Source organism: Oryctolagus cuniculus, chromosome 7 (assembly GCF_964237555.1).
Source record: "Oryctolagus cuniculus chromosome 7, mOryCun1.1, whole genome shotgun sequence".
NCBI lineage: Eukaryota > Metazoa > Chordata > Mammalia > Lagomorpha > Leporidae > Oryctolagus > Oryctolagus cuniculus.
The window spans coordinates 26,481,378-26,503,447 of record NC_091438.1 but is presented as its reverse complement, the minus strand read 5'-3'; the positions used below and the strand labels follow the sequence as shown (position 1 = coordinate 26,503,447).

Sequence of the window (22,070 nt, the reverse complement as noted above, 5' to 3'; positions counted from 1 at the left end):
TCGGATCCCCATGAATGCTGCCAGACTTGAACACACCAAAATGCAAGAGCAAGGTTTATTTCGGAAGTACAAGCTGCAGCAGGGACCCGTCTGCTCAACCGCTCAGCGGAGGGCAGAGGAAGGCCCGGAGCTGTGCTTGGGAGCCTCTTTTAAAGCCAGGTTACGTCATCAAGGGGTGTGGGGTAACGGTGGATTGGCTGGGGTCACCTCTGGTACTTCCAGATCAAATGTGGCTGTTCCTGTTTGGGTCAGACCCAGGGGATTTTCCGTTGTAACTTTAGGTTTCCCCAGAGTGAGGCTGCTTTTACTGGAAGTCAGGCCTGCCTCTCCTAATGGAGGTACTTTTTGGAAACATAGTTACTCCGGTCCTTCATTATGAAGTCAGGAGCTTCTTCTGGGTTTCCCACCTGGGTGCAGGGGCCCAAACATTCAGACCATCTTCTACTGCTTTCCCAAGCCATTAACAGAGAGCTGATCGAAGAGGAGCAGCCAGGATGAGAACTGTGCCCATATGGGATGCTGGCACTGCACGTGGAGACTTAGACCACTACACCACAGCACCAGCCCCTGGACAAATTCTTGTTTCCATTTTTTTTTTCCTAGTTCTGTTTCTTTTAAAATAGAGCATGAATGACATAAGCTCAGTTATTACTCCCCAAAGGACGTGGTGCCAACACTGTTGTGAACGGAGAGGTTTGATGGAGTCACATCCTAACTGTTCCTACAATCTACTCACTCAACTCAGAGCACCAGGGGAGGCTATAACAGCCTTCCAATAGGCTACATGAAGAATCTTCTCCAAATAATATATGATGATTTTGAAGGGAAAGCAATAGCTTATTCTGAGAATATTTATACTATTTGAAGATGATATACAAGACTGGCAGGGAATATATGTATTTATTGTTAGTGTTTTAGTTATAACCCCCAGTTAACAACATCTAGGATATGACAGCTCTCTGAGTAAACTGTTAGACATGCAAGTCAGTGTGTTTTAAATTATGTTAAAATGATCATTTGTTACAGCACAATGATATCACAAAAATAGAGAAAACTAGCACAACCTTTTTGTATTCTATGCATACTTGGGTTGGAGTCTTTCACATGCATGATGTGTGAAGCTCGGGTGATTCTGCATTGTTGTTTTCTTTTAGCATTGAAGCTGTGTATAAGACTCTTGATTCTTTTCTTACAGTGTTAAATCTAACCCTGATCGACCTACCTGGAATAACTAAAGTACCTGTGGGAGATCAGCCACCAGATATTGAGTATCAGATCAGAGATATGATTATGCAGTTCATCACAAGGGAGAACTGTCTGATTTTGGCTGTCACCCCAGCCAATACTGATCTTGCAAACTCAGATGCACTGAAGCTAGCTAAAGAAGTTGATCCTCAAGGTGAGTGTGTGATCCCTGAGAGAGAATTAATTTAAAATGTGGAGAGTGTTTGTATATTTAATGCTAACACATATTCTCATGACTTGATTTCATTATTAATTAAATTAGCCACTATTAGTGTTCTTAATTCTTTGTTTTTAAAATATTGAAAAAAATATTATTAGGGAATATATTCAAAACCTATATACATAAGATTAACTGAGATTTAAGAAAATAGATGTTTCTAATAAAATAAGCTTCTGGTACAGCAGAATAAAGACAGTCTACCTTACTTATTATAAGCGCTATCAGAATATAATACCCGTGGAGGATCTACCTGTGTGTATTTGGCTTCTTTAAGATAGGAAGCTCTTTAAATGCACAAAAGATATTTAACTCATAGTTATTTGAGATAAATACATGTGCATGTACCTCAAAAAGTTTATGGGATTTGGAACTGATGTTTTCAAAATCCACATATAGTTTTCTTCATAATATGCATTTCTCCGTGAACTTTTCAAAGATTTGTTTTATTACAAAAGCAGATTTATCTGCTGTTGGCATTTCAGAATCCAGAAAAGTCACTTCCTTATGTTGATGTTTTAACTTTTCTTCTTTCAACTGAATATTGATATTGTCTTCAGGAACCTCAGTGTCTGAAGTGATTGTGGAAGGCACTTAATAACAAGTCCTTTCAATATGGAGATGCGTGTTTTTTAATTCTAGGGAGTTTTCTCTTTTTTTGATAATCAATTGCCGCTATTTTCTTTATTTACAATTGTTGTTATCATCTTGTTAGAACAATTGGATTACTCATTGTTTTTTCTTATAAATCTTTATGCTCTCTCATCCATTTCTTTGCTTCTTTTATCTATTATTTTTCAAGATTTACTTGATGTTATCACCTCCTCTGATTAATTTTTCATTTCTAATAGTTCCAATGTCATTGTCTTATTTTGTGAATGTTATTCTTACTGTTAAAAATAGCATTCTGCCCCTGGTTTCACAAGTAGAATATCTTCTCCAAGGATTTTAATGAGAACTCTTGAGGTTCTCCTTTTGTGATTTATATATCATATTTACATATCCATATTTTTCTAGTTGTTCATTTTTGTCTTTATCTTTGATGTTAAAGACCTTTTTCAAATGCTTGATCATCTAGAGCTGCTTGCTCATTTTAGGAGAGTAGAGCTCTAAAGAGCTGATAATGTACATGAATGTAATTCATTGACTAGTGGATGGACTTTCCTATAAGGTTTTAGGCTGAGACCAAACCATCTGGTTAGGTGACTTCCTCACCTTTTAGATTCTATAAATATTTTTCTGTTGTCATTTATAGTCTTGTATAAACCTGATGTCCATTGTTATTGGAGCTAAGAGGAAGAATAGATTTGACAGGGCAAGGAGGGAGGAGATGGGGGGTAGGAAGAGTAGTTCTTCTAAATGTTTTAGTTAATCCCTCTGCTTTCATCATGGCATTTCTGAAGGTCTTCTTGAGACCAAAATCCTCCTGGTTCAACTTACACTGAATGTAAATCTTCAGTACTTTGTGGAGATTGAGGAAGGGAAGCTGTGTGGCTGTGCAAGTTGGGGAAGAGTGCATATCTAACAATGTTTTATATGAACTTTCAGCTGGTTCTGTGTTTAGCTCCTTCTATACTCTGGCTTTTGTGTTCCAGTTCTCAAACCCTTGAAGAGTTCTGCAGTGGTAACTGGTTTGTTTCTTCCTGATGTTCCCTCCAGCATCCCTTATGCTGGGGCTTGGAGCAAAGTAGGTAGTAAGGACTATCACCAAGGCTCCCTTTCCAGCACCAGTGCCTTGGAAGAGTCAGATTATGGACTGGGATTGAAGTCTAGCTATAAAGATATTGCTAAACCATGCCTGTCTCCACAGTTCTTGTCCCACAGCAGGCTAAGATATGTTCGTCGGACTGGATGGGGCTAGTCCTTCCGTCAGTGAGTTTTAATGAGTCCAGCAAAATCACTTTTCTGAAAAATCCAAACTTAATCCAGATGAAGCTTTATGGAGAAGCACATATAATGCCACCAAGTCCCAGGTTCCTCTTTTGTCCTCCTTGAATTAGGCCTCCTTGAAATTGGTTCTTTTTCATTTAGATGCTCCTTAGAGTTGACCAGATGGCTGCAGTTGCTTCTGTCTCACATACTCACAATAGTAGAAGAAAAACTAATGGAACATCTTTTATTTGTATAAACTATGAATTTTATTGAAAAATAAACTAAAATAAATTATGCAATTAATATATACTATAAGTGTCTGCAGCTGATTCCCAAGACTGAGTTAACATATTTATGTATATTTAGGAAATGGGGAGTGACTACATCTCATTTCCCAGGCTCTTTGAAAAATGAGTCAGTTATAACCTAAAATAACAACTCTCATATGATTGCAGATCATTAAGTAGGAGCAATTAGTGTTAGTGAAAGGAGTTGTTAGTTTTCCAGGAAAGAATTGATCTTCACAGCCTCATTTCCAGTGTGTATAATGTGTTGCTACAGCATATGTGAAATACTGCATTAACTTCCAGTCATAGGTATGTACTTGTATGCCACAAATTTGCATCCAGAAAGTGTAATGAGATTTTATTTTTACTGTCATAGACCCAGCTTGTTTGCAAGCTTGCTTTTATTAGATGCCATTTAGAGATTTCTTAATTTCTTCTGAATCATTAGAACTGCTTCTCTATTATAGGTAAACCTGCCATACCCCAGTTTTTAATACTCTATAGATGGGAGTCTTAAAAAAAGGTTTTTGAATGTTCTGGTGGGATACTTTGGTGGAAATGCAGAAAAATTTGGTGACAATATGTGCCACTTCCTTGTCTAGCAACTCCTAAATGGCAAGTGCTAAGGAGAACCAGCCCACTGCTTGTGGGCTTCTGTTAATCAGCATTATTTGTTAAATATGAATCAATATGATTCTTAGGTTAGTTACTAGAAGTTTCTTGCTCATCTCAAGGTTCATTATTTGTTTTATATCTTAATTTCAGCTCTCAAACTTCAAAACCCTGAAAACTGTCTGTAGAGTTTGCATGGTGATCTATCCTGAGATTTCAGCTGGCCTTGGAAATTACTAGGCTCTGAAAGAAGAAAGCAATTTTTTGCCCAAACTAATAGGATTCATGCTGTGTGTTTTAATTAGAGTTGAATCAAATTAAAATAGAGAAAAGAAAGGAGCTGTAGATCTAAAACAGGACCTAGTGCAACACTTATTTAGCATATGGTATTTAGGGTTATAGTGTGTTAGGGTGGGCAAATAGGTATCTTCATTTGCCATTTGTGTTTGCCTAGTTAGTCTGTGAAAAGGTTTCAAGTATTTGATTCAAAGGCAGGTTTTCCTTAGATTTACAGTTTCAATTGGAATAAAAGCAGGGACATGAACTTTGTGTATTTAGGAATATTCATCTTGCTTAGTTCCTTCCACATATCCAGGAATTTTCCAAATTTCATTCTGTTATTGATTTGTAATTACATCTCACTGTGGTCAGAGGTCATACTCTGCATCATTTCAATACTTTTGAACTTATTCAAACTTTTATGCCCAACAGCTGTTCTATGTGGATTTCAGAAAAATGTATATTCTGCTGCTGTTGGGGAAGTATTCTATAGATGCTTGTTAGGTCTAGTTGATTTGTATTGTTTGGGTGTTCTTTTTTCTTGTTGATCTGTCTGGTTATTCCATTATTGAAAATAGGGTATTGACATCTCCAAATTGTTGATGGGCGATCTAATTTTTCCTTCAACTGTGTCAGTTTTTGCTGTATTTCTTTTGGAGATTTTTAAGTGCATTTTATACTTATAATTCTTATGTCTTCTTGACTTGTCACTATAAAATGTCCTTTGTCTATAGTAACAATTTTTGACTTAAAGTGCATTTCATCTGATAATGTTTTATCTACTACAGCTCTCATTTGATTACTGTTTGCTTGGTATATCCTTTTCTATCCTTTACTTTCAACTTGCTTTTGTTTTGAATATAAAACATATATTTTACAGACAGCATATAGTAGGATCACGTGTTTGTTTTTTAAAATATATTCTGCCAGGATCTGTCTTTTGGAGTCTTTAATTTGTTTACACTTAATGTCTACCTTAATGATAAGGTAGAATTTGTGTTTGTTATTTTACTATTTGTTTTGTGTATCTCTTGCAAGTTTTTTTCTCATTGCTGTTTTTTGTGTTAAATGTCCATCTTCTAGTTTAATTCCCTTATCATATATTTTGTTATTTTGAAGTTATTTTCCTAGTGGTGGCTCTAGGATTAAAATTGACATCTTAATTTGGAACTATCTAGTTTGAATCTATATCAACTTGGGAAAAAAGAATTACAATCAAATGAACAAGTACATTTATTCTGTCTATTATATTTAATTACTTTATTATCTTTGTTAATGTTCTTTATTTCATGTGGAGATTTGAGTTACTGTTTGGTGTCCTTTCATTTCTGCCTGAAGCACTGTCATCAGTATTTCTTATAGGCACATCATAAAGTACAGTAGTCTATGTTTTTATTTACCTGAGGATTTCTTAACTTCTCCTTAATTTTTAAAGGAGAACTCTTAATTGACAGTCTTTCTATTTTACCACTTTGAGTGTGTCTTTCCATTACCTTCTGGTTTCCCTGGCCAAAATTCAGCATTAATCTCTTTGAGGACCCTTTGAACATGATGAATCTTTTTTCTCTTGTTGTTTTCATGATTCTCCCTGTCTTTGATACTTTGATTATTGTGTGTGTAGGTGTGGATCTTGTTGAGCTTATCCTACTTGAAGATTGTCGAACTTCTTGGTTGTACAAACTAATATTTTTATTAAATATGAAAAAGTTTTAGGAATTCTTTCTTTTTTAGAGTAGTTTATTTTCACATTCTTTTAAAAATTTTTATTAATGTAAGATGAACATGTATTTTATATATACGGGTTTAGGGACATAGTGATACTTCCATTCTACCCTCCTTGCTATCCATGCTCCTACTTTCCCTACTCCTTAATTTCTTATTTTTTCTTTTAATTTTTACAATGACATATTTTCAGTTTATTTTATAATCATAAGCTTAACCCCTTACTAAGTAAAGAATTCAACAAATACTAAGAAGAAAGTAAACACACTGGTCCTCAACAGTATAGACAAGAGCTGTAAACAATTATCCCAAAATATCAATTTCACTCACATACATTATATTTTTTGTTCTTTTAGTTACTGCAGATCAGGCAAAACATAATATTTGTCTTTTGGGGGCTAAACTGACTTATTTCACTAAACATAATGGTTTCCAGTTGCTTCCATTTTTTTTTTCTGAAAGGATTGCATTTTTTTTGGCTGAGTAGTATTCCATTATATATATATATATATGTGTGTGTGTGTGTGTGTGTGTGTGTGTGTATAAAACAATTTCTTTATCCAGTCATCAGTTGGTGGACATCTGTGTTGATTCCATATCTTAGCTGTTGTGAATTGAGCTGTAATAAAATGGGGTACAGATAATTCTTTCATATGCTGATTTCATTTCATTCGGGTGAATTCCCAGGAGTGGGATGGCTGGGTCATATGGTAGATCTGTTTTCAGATTTCAGATCCTGTGTTCCATAATGGTTGTACTAGTTTACATTCCCACCAACTGTGGATTGGGGAATCTTTCCCCCACATCCTCAGCAGCATTTATTGTGTGTGTGTGTGTGTGTGTGTGTGTTTTCCTGTATGAGAGCCATTCTACCAGGAGTAAAGTGGAACCTCACTGTGGTTTTGATTTGCATTTCCCTGATGGCTAGTGATCCTGAGCATTTTTTCATCTGTCTGTTGGCCATTTGCATTTCATTTTTTTGGAAAAAAAAAATGCCTGTTCATATCCTTTGCCCATCTCTTAACTGGGTTATTTGCTTGTTATTGCTGGGTTTCTTAAGTTTTTATAGATTTGGATATTAATCCTTTCTCAATTGCTTAGTTTGCAAATATTTTTCTCCCATTCTGTCGGTTGCCTCCTCATTTTGTTGAGGGTTTCCTTTGCAGTGCAGTTCTTCTTACCTTAATGTAATCCCATTTTTCTATTTTTGCTTTTATTGCCTGTGCTTCTGGAGTCTTATCCAAGAAGTCTTTGCCTATGCCAAAGTCTTGTAGGGTTTCCCCAATGTTTTCCTCTAGTAATTTGGTGGTATCAGATTGTAGATTTAGCTCCTTGATCCATTTTGAGTTGATTTTTGTACAAGATGTATGGCAGGGGTCTTGTTTCATACTTCTGCATGCAGAGATCCAGTTTTCAAGCAGCATTTGTTGAAGACTGTCCTTTCCTCAGGGATTGATTTTATTTTCTTTGTCAAAAATTAGTTGGTCATAGATGTATGGATTTGTGTGGTTTCTATTCTGTTCCATTGATCTGTATGTCTATTTTGTGCCAATACCAGACTGTTTTGATTATAACTGCCCTGTAGTATGTCTTGAAATCTGCTATTGTGATGCCTCCAGTTTTATTTTTGTTGTTTAAGATTGTTTTAGGTCTCTTGTGTTTCCAGATGAATTTTAACATCATTTTTTTCAAGATCTATGAAGAATGGAATTGGTATTTTTATTGAATTGCAATGAATCTGGAAATTGCTTTAGGTAGTATGGACATTTTGATGATATTAAGTTTTCTAATTCACAAACATTGAAGATTCCTCCATTTTTTTGTGTTTTATTTTATTTACTTTTTTTTAGTGTTTTAAAAATTTCAGTCTAGAGATCTTTAAACTCCTTGACTAAATTTATTTCAAGTTATTTAAATTTTTTTTTTAAACTATTGGGAATTGTCAGGATCTCCCCCTTCGGGAACTGGCCGGGTTATGGTGAAGGAAGGGTCGAGGAGACTGAGGAAGGTCAAGCTAAACACACTTTATTGATACTCTAGGCAACTAGGAGGAGAGATCGCTCAAGCCTACTCCTGCGGACACTAGGCACTATGGACCAGGAGCTTCTCCCCGCGGGCACTAGGCACTACGGACTGGGGAGAGAGGCTGAGCAACCTCTGGTTTACAGCATCTGAGGGTCCCCTTATATACAGTTTCTAGAGGCTAGCCCCACCCACATTCTGACCACCCAGGGTCCCGTAGTCAGGGCAACAACAGTTTGTGGTTAGGCTATCTAATTAGGCGGTCGGTTTTCAAATCTTAACAGCTGTGCTACTTCGCAGTTACTTTCTTTCAAATGGCACTACAGTTACTTTGTTTCAAATGGCGCTACTATTACTTTCTCCATGAATGGTTTCCTAACAGGAATGGTATGGCTATTACAAGTTCTTTCTTAGTCATGGCATTGTCTGTGTTTACAAAGGCTATTTTTTTGTGTTGATCTCATATCCTGCAACTTTACAAACTCTTTTATGAATTCCAGTAGTTTCTTAGTGGAGTCTTTTGGTTTCTCTCTATATAGGATCATGTCATTTGCATACAGGAATAATTTAACTTCCTCCTTTTCAATTTGTATCCCTTTGATTTCTTTTTCTTTCCTAATGGCTCTGGCTAAAACTTCCAGAACTATATTGAATAGCAGTGGTGAAGATGGAAATGCTTCCAGTTTTTCCCCATTCAATATGATGCTTGCTGTAAGTTTGTTGTATATTGCCTTGATTATGTTGAGGAATGTTCATTCTATACCCAGTTTGCTTAAGGTTTTTATCATGAACGGATCTTGTATTTTACCGAATGTTTTCTCTGCATCTATTGATATAATCATGGTATTTATTCTTCAATTTTTATATGATATATCACATTTATTAATTTGCATATGTTGAATCATCCCTGCATACCAGAGATAAGTCTCACTTGATCCAGGTGAATCATCTTTCTGATGTGTTGTTGGATTCAATTAGCTAGTATTTTTCTTTCCTTTCCTCAGTTTGGAAGGAAAATTTTTAGCTGACCTATATTCAACTTTTCTGATTCTTTCTGCCTGCTTAGATATGCTGTTGAATCTCTCTAGTGAAGAATTTATTTCCGTTACTTGGATTTTAAAAGAATTTATTTATTTGAAAGGTAGAGTTAGGGTTGGAGAGAGATAGGAAAAAGAGAGAGAGAGAGAAAGAATCTTTCACCCACTGGTTCACTCCCCAAATGGCTGTAACAGAAAGAGCCTGGAGTTCTAAGCAGGTTTCTCACATGGGTGACAGGGGCCCAAGCACTTGGGCCATCTTCTGCTGCCTTTCTATGTACATTAGCAGGTAGCTGATTCAGAAGTGAAGTAGCTGAAACCCAACTCCATACTCATATCGGATGTCAACATTGCAGGTGATGGCTTATCCCTCTGTGCCATAATGCCAGCCCCATTATTTTGATTTTTATATCTAGAATTTTTATTTGGTTCCTTTTTTAAAAAATGACTTTTGTTTCTGCTGATATTCTATATTTAGTGAAACATCCTTGCCATACTTTCTTTTAGTTCTTTAGATATGGTATCCTTTGGTTCTTTGAACATATTTAAAATAGCTGATTTAAAGTCTGTCTGGGCTGATGCTGTGGCATAATGGGCTAAGCCTCTGCCTGCAGTGCTGGCATCCCATATGGACACTGGCTCGTGTCTTGGCTGCTCCTGTTCCAATCCAGCTCTCTGCTATGGCCTGGGAAAGCAGGCCTCTCAAATAAATAAATAAAAATCCAAAAAATATTATAAAGTCTATCAATTTCAATGATTGGGTTTCAACAGTTCCTATTGACTACTTATTTTCTTGTGTATGGACCATACTTTCTTTGCATATCTTGTATGTGTGTGTGTATGTGTATAACTTGTGGCAATGCTCAGATTTCTGTCTTCTAAGATTTGTTTTTGTTGCTTTTTGCTCTTGTTGCTGCCTTGGCTATTGCTATTTGTATGGTTGGTAATTTTCCTGAATGAATTCTTGTAAGTCTTTTCTTCATAGTTTGTGGCTACTTAAGTCTTTGCTCAGTTTTCTTAGTGGTCAGCTAATGATTAGATGATTTCCTTAAATTACCAGAGCCAATAAGCCTTTTCTCAGTGTCTACTGGAACTATTTGCATCTGGGGGCCTGGCCTCAGTGTGGGGTCTTCTGAACTCTTTTCTAAGCATGTGTAAAGCCTAGACATGAGTGTGCAAATTTCCAAAGGCCTATGTGGCCCTCTCATTCCAGAGGTTTTCCTTTTACATTAGGTCAGCTTCTTTTCCCCCTCCCAACTGTTATCGCTGCCTAAGGCAGCTGAGGTATTAAATAATAGCCACTGATTGTTTCTGACAAATGCTTCCTGAGGAAAGAGGCTGTTCACACTGAGTAAGCTCTGAGTCAGGTCAAATAAAGAGAAGCTCTTTGAATGGAAGGTTTTAGGGAAATGCGAGGCAGTTAAATAATTATAATTCTCTGAAAATGACATTTTTGGTGTTTCTCAGCCCAGCTCTTTCCCTTTCAGGGGTTGCTAGAATGCTGATTTTCCTCATTATTGTGAGGGTTTTGGATTTTAAGGCTACTGTAGCACTGAGGAGGCAGAATGGGAATGAGGAAAATTCAAACACCACACAGATTATCATTATTGCTGAGACTCAGCTGTTTTTCTTGAGTAAATGCCCCATAGTATTAATACCAGCCTTCAGCTGATTTTCCAACTTTTGAAAAATGTTGATTATGACAATTTTTCCCATGTTCTTTCTCACTGACTTCATGGAGAAGTGGCTTTTTCAGAGGTATTTATTCCAGCATTTACACTGATGTGTCTTATTCTGACCTCATACAACTGTAGTCAACAGAAACTTTCCATATAACAGTCATTGAATTCAGATGGTGAGGGCATTCTGGTTATGACATCTGTTCCCACTGATCTTCAGGGCTGATTTGGCTGGCTGTGCAAGTGGCCTGTTCCTGCCACTTCATTTATCTTTTTCTGAAATTTTGCCCTTGGCTAAAGAAGGATGACCTATTTAGATAATAGATTAGGATGAATTATTCAAGAATGTTTGGATTACAATCTTATCTACCAGCGTACATAATTATACAGTTTGCTGAGATGTTATCTATTTTAAGTAGTAGCTACTTTCTACTACATTAAGTCTATTACTCATGGGCCATTTTCACCTAAGTTTTATTTGGTTTTATTTGAATATAGACTTGGGAAGGAAGTTCATGTTGGTAAATCAATTATAAATTATTTGCATAATGATACTCAAAAGGAAAAATTCTCTAAAATAAATAACTATTAATATTATGATAATGCTGGGATATGTTTATTTTAAAATAAGTTTCATGGCCGGCGCCGCGGCTCACTAGGCTAATCCTCCGCCTAGTGGCGCCGGCACACCGGGTTCTAGTCCCCGTCGGGGCGCCGGATTCTGTCCCGGTTGCTCCTCTTTCAGGCCAGCTCTCTGCTGTGGCCAGGGAGTGCAGTGGAGGATGGCCCAAGTGCTTGGGCCCTGCACCAGCATGGGAGACCAGGAGAAGTACCTGGCTCCTGCCATCGGATCAGCGCGGTGCGCCGGCTGCATCACGCCGGCCGCGGCGGCCATTGGAGGGTGAACCAACAGCAAAGGAAGACCTTTCTCTCTGTCTCTCTCTCTCACTGTCCACTCTGCCTGTCAAAAAATAAAAAATAAAAATAAGTTTCATGATGAAATTATTCTCCCAGGATATGTAGACTATCACAAATTTGTGACTAGGCAAAACTTAGGCTTATCTTTTACATCATTTGTAAAAAATGATTTTCTGAGTAAGGATTTTAAATAAAATTTCAAGGGAGAATGGCTGTACTGTTTGAAATGTCAAACTCATAGCCATCATAACGATATTATGTTTTGCATATAGTTTCAGAGTATAGTGGTCTTAACTTTTCAAAATGGTCTGCTTTAGTTTCACCACAATCCTGAACGTTGTGTGAGGTAAGGCTCTACTTTGGGGTGAGGAAGTTTATCCAGGTGATAAACAGAATGATTGAAAAACCTACCTGCAACCACACAGTGTTATGATCTCGTGTTCTTTCCACTTCGTCAGACCACTCCTCTATGAGTTGCCATATGAAATAATGTAGATAGATAAAAGATCACAGGGCTTGGAAGATTATTTAACGTCTTTGAACATTATTGCCTCATCTCTAAAATGAAATGAAATTATAATAAACTTTACCTTAAAGGGTAAGAGATAAATTATTATAAACAGAATGATAATTAAAGATAACTCTAACTCTTAATGGCAAACCAAATGCTAGCAATTATTTCTCTCTTAAAAATATTCAAAGGAAAAACTACTAGGATTTGTTATTTTATTATTGCATATAATTTGTGGTTTAACAAATTTGTCTTTAAAACAATCTATAATATTCTGTAATTCAAACTGCTGCCCTTACCAATGTGAATAATGATGCTTGATAACACAAAAATAGCATTGGAATAGAATTATTTTAAATATTTTAATAATGTGTCATAAAAATAAAAATGATTTCAAACTCAGCTGCAAATTTCTAGATTAACTGCAGTTGAAAGAGGCATTAATGGTAGGTTGGGGCCAGAGTAAGATGGAAGGAGGACTGATTGACCTTAGCTCAACTTGATGTATTTCAAGCCTTATACTATTTGCTGCTCACAGATTGAGAGTAAGGGGTGGGGAGGTAGACTAGATTCTAGACAGAACTGAATACCTTCTTTAAATTTTTTAAAAAAATTTATTTGAAAGGCAGAGACAAAGAGGGAGGGCAGCAAAGAGAGAGAGAGATCTTTCCCACTGGTTTACTCTCCAAATGCCTGAACAGCCAGGGCAGGACCAAGCTGAAATTGGGAGCCACAAAGTCAATCTAGGTTTCCTATGTGGATATCAGGGACCCAGGGACCCAAGCCATCAACTATTGCCTCATAGGAAATGATATAGCAGGGAGCTGGAATGGGAAGTGGAATTAGGACTCAATTCCAGGCACTCCAATATGGAATCTGGACATCTAAAGTGGCATACTCACCTCTGTACCAAACACCAGTCCTAGGGTTGATTGGTTTATAGAAGAAATACTTCCCCCAGCTATTTATAATTCTTTCTCATAAACACTAACAATTGAGTCATTTCTTTGGTTAGTTAATTAATTTATTATTCAGCAGACATTAGTGAGGCATCTGTTGAGCCAATAAAGTGCTCATGGTCAGTTGTGTAAATTCCACATGCTAGACTACTTAGTAGGACACTAAACTATGTAGGTACTCAGTTCGTATTTCTGGTTGTTTTCTTTACTACATGCAATTTTAAAAACTAAAATGTTTATTTACATGGCCTCTTATGTGTGAAGCTATAAAAGTCCCCAGTTTATCAGTTTTATGAAATGAAGATTTTCATATTTTAAGAGACATGATTTGCACAACAGCATTTGTTAATTCTACTACAATAAGTTGTGTAACAACACTGTGTGTCATATGGTATCATCCCAAATATGCTAGCCAGCTGGCAGCATGCCAAGCTTGTATAGGGTAAGCTTAGAGGTTATGCAGTTCACTCATAAACAGCTGGTAGGAGCAGAAGCAATTGAGGCCCCTGTCTCAGATGCTGATAGTGCTCATTTTTTTCCATGATATCATCTATCTCTCTCATACCTGCTCTATTTGAAACCTTCATGATGACATTCTGTGGTCCTATACATGACGAAACACTATGAAAGTTACCTTGAATTAGATTTTGCTTTAGAATTTTTCTGTTGCATGCTGGCAAGGATGTGGGGAAAAAGGCACTCACTATTGGTGAGAATGCGAACTGGTAAAGCCACTATGGAAGACAGTTTGGAGATTCCTCAGAAACCTGAACATAGCCCTACCACATGACCCAGCCATCCTATTCCTTGGAATTTACCCAAGGGAAATTAAATTGGTAAATAAAAGAGCTATCTGCACCTCAGTGTTTATTGCAGCTCAATTCAGAATAGCTAAGACATAGACTCAAACTAAATGCCCATCAACAGTAGACTGGATAAAGAAATTATGAGGTATGTATTCTATAGAATACTATACAGCAGTAAAAAAAAAATGAAATCCAGTCATTTGCAACAAAATGGAGGAATCTGGAAAACATCATGCTAAGTGAAATAAGCCAGTCCGAAAGGGACTAATATATGTTCTCCCTGATCTGTGACAACCAACTGAGCATATAAAAGGAAGCCTGTAGAAGTGAAACTGACACTATGAGAAACAATGACTTGATCAGACCTTGTCCTGACTGTCGAGGAACAGCTTACTATTTTATTCTTTTTAGTATTTTCTTTTTCTACTTAATACCATTGGTTGAACTCTTTAATTAACACACAATTATTCTGAGGAGTTTAAATCCAACTGAAAATTGACCCTTATTAAATATAAGAGTGGGAATAAGAAAGGGAAGAGATGTACAGTTCGGCACACGTTCACTCAGACTTACCCGTAATGGTAGAGCTAGCTCCAAATCCCATTACTTGGCAGGTGCCAATGCCATCTTACTAGTTAAAGTGATCAGTTTAAGTTCATAATTGATCATAAAGATAGGATTAAATGTCAAAAGGATCACATAAATAAGACCAGTGTCTGCTAATAATAATTGATGGAATTAAGGTTGATTCCCTGTCTTAGCTATTGTGAATTGAGCTGCAATAAACACTGAGGTGCAGACAGCTCTTTTGTTTGCCAATTTACTTTCCTTTGGGTAAACTCCAAAGAGTGGGATGGCTGGGTTGCATGGTAGGGTTATATTCAGGTTTCTGAGGAATCTCCAAACTGTTTTCCATAGTGGCTTTACCAGTTTGCATTCCCACCAACAGTGGGTTAGTGTGCCTTTTTCCCCACATCCTCGCCAGCATCTGTTGTTGGTAGATTTCTGTATGTGAGCCAGTCTCACCGGGGTGAGGTGAAACCTCATTGTGATTTTGATTTGCATTTCCCTGTCGGCTAGTGATCCTGAACATTTTTTCATGTATCTGTTGGCCATTTGGATTTCTTTTGCAGTACAGAAACTTCTCAATTTGATATAATCCCAATTCTTAATTTTGGCTTTGACTGCCTATGCCTTCGGGGTCTTTTCAATGAAGTCTTTGCCTGTGCCTGTATCTTGCAGGGTTTTTGTTGTTCTCTAATAATTTGGTGGCATTAAGTCATAGATTTAGATCTTTAATCCATGTTGAGTGGATTTTTGTGTAAGGTGTAAGGTAGGGGTCTTTCTTCATGCTTCTGCATGTGGAGATCCAGTTTTCCCAGCACCATTTGTTGAATAGACTGTCCTTGCTCCAGGAATTGGTTTTAGATCCTTGATCAAATATAAGCCACAGGACTCACCTTCAATTGTTTAATGTCAGTGCTATGAAGAAAAGTGAAACAGGATAAGAGAAGAGGGACTGCTATTTCAGAAAGGTCGTCTAAGAAGTCAGCATCTGAACAGAGAACTGATGAAGTGAAGGAATCAGCCCTGTGTGTATCTGGAGCTAGAGCATTCCAGGCAATCACAAGTGACTGGAAGTGGAACTTGGCATGTTGAAAAATAGCAAGGAGTCCATTGAGATTGCATCCCAGTGAGAAGAGAATGATAAGTAGTATAATTGGATAGATAGGCAGAGCCCAGATCATGTGGGGTCTTCTAAGCCATGAAAAATACTTTATATCTTGTTAAATGTGGGATGCAGGGCCAGTGCTGTAGTGTAGTGGGTAAAGCTGCTGCCTGCAGTGCCAGCAGGTACCAGTTTGAGTCCCAGCTGATCCACTTCTGATCTAGCTCCTAGCTATGGCCTGGAAAAGCAGTGGAAGATGGCCCAGGTACTTGGGCCCTGCACCCACTTGGGAGACCTGGAAGATGCTCCAGGCTCCTGGTTTCAGATTGGTGCAGCTCCAGCTGTTGTGTCCATTTGCAGGGGTGAACCAGTGAATGGAAGGCCTCTCTCTCTCTCTCCCTCTCTCTCTCCCTCTCTCTGTCTCTCTCTCTCTCTCTCTGCCTCTCTGTAACTCTGCCTTTCAAATAAATAAATAAATAAATAAATATTTTTTTTAAAAAAAGTGGGATGCACAGTCACTGGAGGGTTTTGAGGTTAGAGAGATGAGATCTGATTTATGTCTTCATAGGTGAGTATGGCTGCTGTGAGAAGAAAGGTGCATGAATATAGGCAGACCAGTTAGGTTATTTTATCAAGAAGGCCAAGCAGGGAGAGAGCTAATTTGGTTTGGAACAAGAGAGTAATGGTACTGAGGGAAGTTATTTTGTGAAAATAGAGCTGATAGAATTTACTGATGGTTTGCTTTGTGTGTGTAAGAAGAAACAGGTCCAACATGACTGCAAAGGTTCTAATCAAAGAAACAGATTAAATGGTGATACCACTTACTGAGATTGGGAATATTAGAATAGGAAAATATTAAGAGGGTTATATTTTGGATTAGAGGATTCTATTTTGGATGTGTAAAACTTGAGATGATTTGATTAAACAGCTAATTGCTTATGTTAGATATAAGGGACAGGAATTCAGGATAAAGTTTCAAGCTGGAATTATAAATCTCAAGTTATCAGTCTCTAGTGGTAGAGTAGGTTGAATTGTGTCCCCTCAGAAGATATGTCTGAGTCCTAAACACTCCTCATCACTTGTTACTGTGCTCTTAGTTGGAAGGAGTCTTTGCATATGTGGCTAAGTTAAGGATCTTGGGCTGAGGCAATCCTGGTGTTAGAATGGACCATAAAATCCAATGGTAGATTTCTTTATAAAGGAAAAGAGAGGGACAATGGGGTCACACAGACAGGGAAGAAAGGCATGTGAAGATGGAGACAGAGATCGAATTTTACTTCCCCAATCCAAGGAAAGCCAGGAGCTTTTGGAGGTTTGAGTGTGGCATTTTTGGCACCATTATTTTGTACTTTTGGCTTCCAGAGTTGTGAGAAAACAAATTCCTATTATTTAAAGCCATCAGATTGTGGTAATTTGCTATGAGAGCCCTTGGAAATTAATTCAGGTGGTATCTAGAATCTTGAGACTAGTTAAGTTGAGATCACTTAGGAGATGAATGTAGACAGGGAAGAGGACCCGAGAAAGAACCTGGGGCTCTCCAATGTTTTAGTAGTAATGATGAATAGGAGGAGAAAAAGCAAAGATGACAGAAAAGTAGTAGAGAACTAAATGAGTATGATATTCTAGAAGCCAAAGGATGGAAGGTTTCAAGAAGGACATTGTGATCAGTAATGCCAAATGTTGCTAAGAGATCAAAGAGGGTGCTGTGGGAAGACAACTAGGCCTACTGCTCAGAAACTGTGAGGACGGCCGGCACTGTGGCATGGTAGGCTAAGCCTCTGCCTGCAGTGCTGGCATCCCCTATGCCCCTATGGGTGCAGTTCTAGTTCTGGCTGTTCCTCTTCTGATCCAGCTCTCTGCTTATGGCCTGGGAGAGCAGTGGAAGATGGCCCAAGTTCTTGGGACCGTGCACCCATGTGGGAGACCCGGAAGAAGAAGCTCCTGGCTTCTGGCTTTGGATTGGCCCAGCTCCAGTTGTGGCCATTTGGGGAGGGAACTAGAAGATAGAAGACCTTTCTCTTTATCTTTCCCTCTCTCTGTCTGTAACTCTGCCTCTCGAATGAATAAATGAAATCTTAAAAAACACACACACACACAAAAAAGAAAGAAACTGTGAAGAAGTTCCTTAGCACAGTCAGCACTGGAAAACATGAGTTGGTAACTGTAGAGTAATGAGATTCCTCTCACATTGTAATGAAGTGATTTGCACCTAATCTAAAGCTGTAAAAGGCATGCACTAGTATTTCTTTGTCTTCCTAGCTTAGCAATTTTCCCCAGTCCTCACAGACTCTATTCAGTTTCATGCTTAAAGTGTTCCTCTGTGAGGAACCAAGACAACACTGGAAAGCTGCATCCATTTAAGCACTTGTATTCTTAGCCCATGATCCTTTCCATTGCTTGCTGGAATTTTCAGTTGTAAATAGGAAGAAAACAATCTTGAATTGGGTATGTTTTCATTACCTTCAAATTTTGTGTCTAAACAAGATTTTAATGGTCTCATCTGGAGATGAGGGTGAATTGACTGTTGAATTTGGCCCATGAAAATCGTTGATGACTTTTGGGGACAGGGATTACAGACCACTATTTCAGATTTTCCTTTAGAGGGGAGCAGGAAAATGGGACACTAGCTATTATAACATATTTGTGTGCTGAAGGCAACAACCTTGAAAAGTGATAAGATTGGTGCTAGGAGACAGAGATGGGACAAATGCAGAAGTATAGGATAAAACCAGGATTAATAGGTGAGAAAAATCCTTGATTTAGGAGAGTAGGGATGAGATAAAAGGCACTTTGAGAGTCCTAACCATAGATAGATGGGAGAAGATTGGATTATTATTCTTTTTTAACAGGTAGAAAGACAGATGACATGCTACAGATGAAATTAGTGGGTACACTAATTGATGGGTAAATAGCTTCTATTATATTGGGTTTATTTATGATAGCTTGATAGCCACATATCCTGATAATTCTAATGGTCACATAAGAAGGCAGTGTGTTTACACTGCCATTAACTGTGGCTAGCAGTCACTGACATGTGCATGTTTTATAGGTACTGCTATACCTTAACTGAGCAGTTCATCATGAAGATACACTCACATTTTCTATATGGAAAGCAAAGGAGTCCATGGTGGTGTTGATTTATTACTTGAGCAAGAGTTCATTACCCACAAAGACTGTCATTGTGCCTTTTATCTTCAGGACACAGCAGTATTTCAACATTACCCATCAAGCTTGTTGTCTACAATAGAGAGCTCTTCAGAGACCACACTAGGGAGGCAAATATGTCTGCAAATTCCTTCCATGGTGATTTATTTCACAGAAGACGAATTTCATTTCTAAATTCAGCGTGACCAGAGGTCTTCCTGGAGTATAAAGTCATCCCAAGAGGAAGGTTAGACCCCTGGCTGAGAAAAAGGGCAGGGTTTTCTTTTGCGATGGCATTTGTGAATTGGTCCAGAATTGACCACTATGTTGGAGGCAGACTTCTTGTTTTATGGAGGAGTGTTCCTACCTGTTTGTGCAAAGTTTTGTATTTTTATGTCATCCTTTTGAATCTGGAGCAAGTTGAATTCCATGAGTGATGTAAACTGATGCTCATTGATCTTTGCCAGTATTTAGCAGACATCCACTTCTATGTCTGGCATGGAAATGCTGGAATTGCTGCAGAGCCAGACAGCAGCCTGAAGCATCAGGCAACTTTAAGTCATTACTCATAATCATTATGTTTATAAACTACAAGTAAATGAGCAGTTCATGGGGAAAACCTATTTTCTGGGCATTGTGTCTGTTTCTTCCTCTGCACCTGTTCTTTCTCCTCAGTTATATTCTCATTTTACCTTGAAATTCTTAGCTTAATTATTGAGTAAAAGATAACCTCAATGAGTGTTGAATAATTGCATTGAGAGCATAAATCCAAGTTAATGTTAATTTAAAAATTAAATATATATGAAGGTCTTATTCTTTAAGTAGAAGTAACAGTGTTTATCTCATAGTAGTCATGTTTTGCCTTCTTAGGGGATTTTTTAGATTATTTGTAACATGATTGAGATTCATAAAATCAGTTTCTTTTTTTTTAAATGAGTAAAGTGTTAAGAAAAGGGAGTAAAACCAAAAGGCCTATGGTATTTGTAAAACTTTTTATCCGTGAGTTGTGTTTAGTTCATCCATCTTTTAAATTGAGCATTTCCTAGATATTAAGTTGACCAAGGAAAAACATGTCTGATATGAAGAAAGTAGGGCCTACAAATACGCATGGCTTTACAATCTTGTTTAGATAGAGTATATGGAAAATATTATCATAATATTATGCTCTGAAGTCTGAGACTCACAAGCACATTTCAAATGCATGTTGTTATTTTGCATTGTATGAAAATATTTGCATTTTAGGAATTTCATGCATATATAATTAAAATAAGCTTGTTAAGTCTTGATAAAACACAGCCTATTTGCAAAGAGTGTACAACATCTATCTGTTGATACATGGGGAAGCTCAAGTATAGAGGAAAAACACCAAGGTTGAAAAAGAAGTTGAATTGTTTTTATAATTGAAAATAAGACATCAACAAAGGAATTCATCTTTCAGGCCTTAAATAACTTTTATGAAAGTACATATTCTCTGATATGCTCTTTTAATTTGGAAAATAAAATAGCCTGAATTATGAAATTTACTGTGAAAGAGAAGAGAGTATATTTAGAACTTAAATGTGAATTATATGCCTATAAAACTTGATTATTTTTGTAAATAGGAATGAGTTCAAAAGGCATGTGGACAAAATGAACATGCTGTTAAATGGAACTTGGTTTTCAGAGATGTGGGTTTCTAAAAGTCATAGTTCATTCCATTGCCACTGGGGGTCACTGTAAAGACGTTGCTTGAACTAGTTTAAAATTTCTTTGAATCGCTGTTTGTGGAGTTTGAACATAGAGATTTAATACAGAGAAGAAACACTATGAGAAAAACTAATAATGTCAGAAATCAATAAGACAGTCTCTTCCTTGAATTTACTTGCATGTTAGTAATAAGTCTTTTCTCAGGCATTCTCTTTATATTAATATATTGATAAGTTTTTGTTGCTATTCAAGGTAAAAGTGTTTAATTAAAATGATTTTAGTATTAAAGAATACTTGTGTTCTTATGTCCCTTATTTTGAAATTCAAAGGCATTTAAATCATAATTAATAGTTACCTATGCAATTGAATCTCATCCTGGATTGTGATGGGACCATGAGCATCTAACATTCCATTAGAATAGTAGCTCTTTTCCTAGTTGGTATAAAGCATATTCTACAAGCCATCCCTAGAATATATAATCAAACTAGATCAATGCAGTTATTTCATATGCAGTGTAAATACCATATGACCATAAAAGTATAAAATAAAATTTCTAAGTTTTTGTAATACTTTCATTTTCCCCGGTGCTTTTTCAGGATCCCTTCCTTTTCCTGTCTTCCTCATCTAACCATCCTTACCTCTCTCCTTTTCTTCTTTTTCTTTTTTCTCCCTCTCTGTCTTTCCACCATTTCTGGAGAAATGGCTAGTACTTGTGATAGTAGAACTGTTTCTTCCACTGAGACAAGAAAGCAGTAAGAATATGATTTTTTTCTTTGTTTTGATTTTTAAAGATTTTATTTATTTATTTTAGAGGTAGAGTTATAGACAGTGAGAAGGAGAGAGAGGGTGAAAGGTCTTCGGTCAGCTGGTTCACTCCCCAAATAGCTGCAATGGCCAGAGCTGAGCTGATCTGAAGCCAGGAGCCAGGAGCTTCTTCCAGGTCTCCTATGTGGATGCAGGGTCCCAAGCACTTGGGCCATTTTCCACTACTGCCCAGGCCATAGCAGAGAGCTGGACTGGAAGAGGAGCAGCAGTCAGGACTAGAACCAGTGCCCATATGGGATGACAGTGCTACAGGTGGAGGATTAACCTACTGTGCCACACAGCGCTGGCCCAGAGCATGTTGATAAAGGCTAATTTATAGGTATCTGGAGACATTTTGAAGAATGTATTGCCCAATGACAGATTATTTTTCTGTGAGTGGGAAGCACAGCTATTTGGAGGATGGAGTAATGAGAATAGAAGAGAAGGGAGTGGAATGAGACATTTGAGGCGAAATTTATTCTGAACAACCACTGTGGAAAAAGATGGGAGGAGAAGGATAACACTGCAGGACTCTTTTGAGGCTGCAGCCATCTGTTCCAAGCTTCATGGTTGTGTGATTCCCAGAAATAGCAGCTGGAGG

The 22,070-nt window shown here is 37.4% G+C and overlaps 1 protein-coding gene across 9 annotated transcripts in view; it reads left to right on the top strand.

Moving 5' to 3' along the window:
• The window catches only part of DNM3 (dynamin 3), a 634,013-nt gene that overhangs the window by 182,968 nt on the left and 428,975 nt on the right, over positions 1 to 22,070 (top strand). For all 9 annotated transcript variants that reach the window (XM_051857117.2, XM_008264064.4, XM_051857115.2 and 6 more), the window contains one exon: positions 1,196 to 1,399. In XM_051857117.2, coding sequence (XP_051713077.1) covers positions 1,196 to 1,399 — 204 coding nt within the window. The remainder of the gene's footprint in view (positions 1 to 1,195; positions 1,400 to 22,070) is intronic.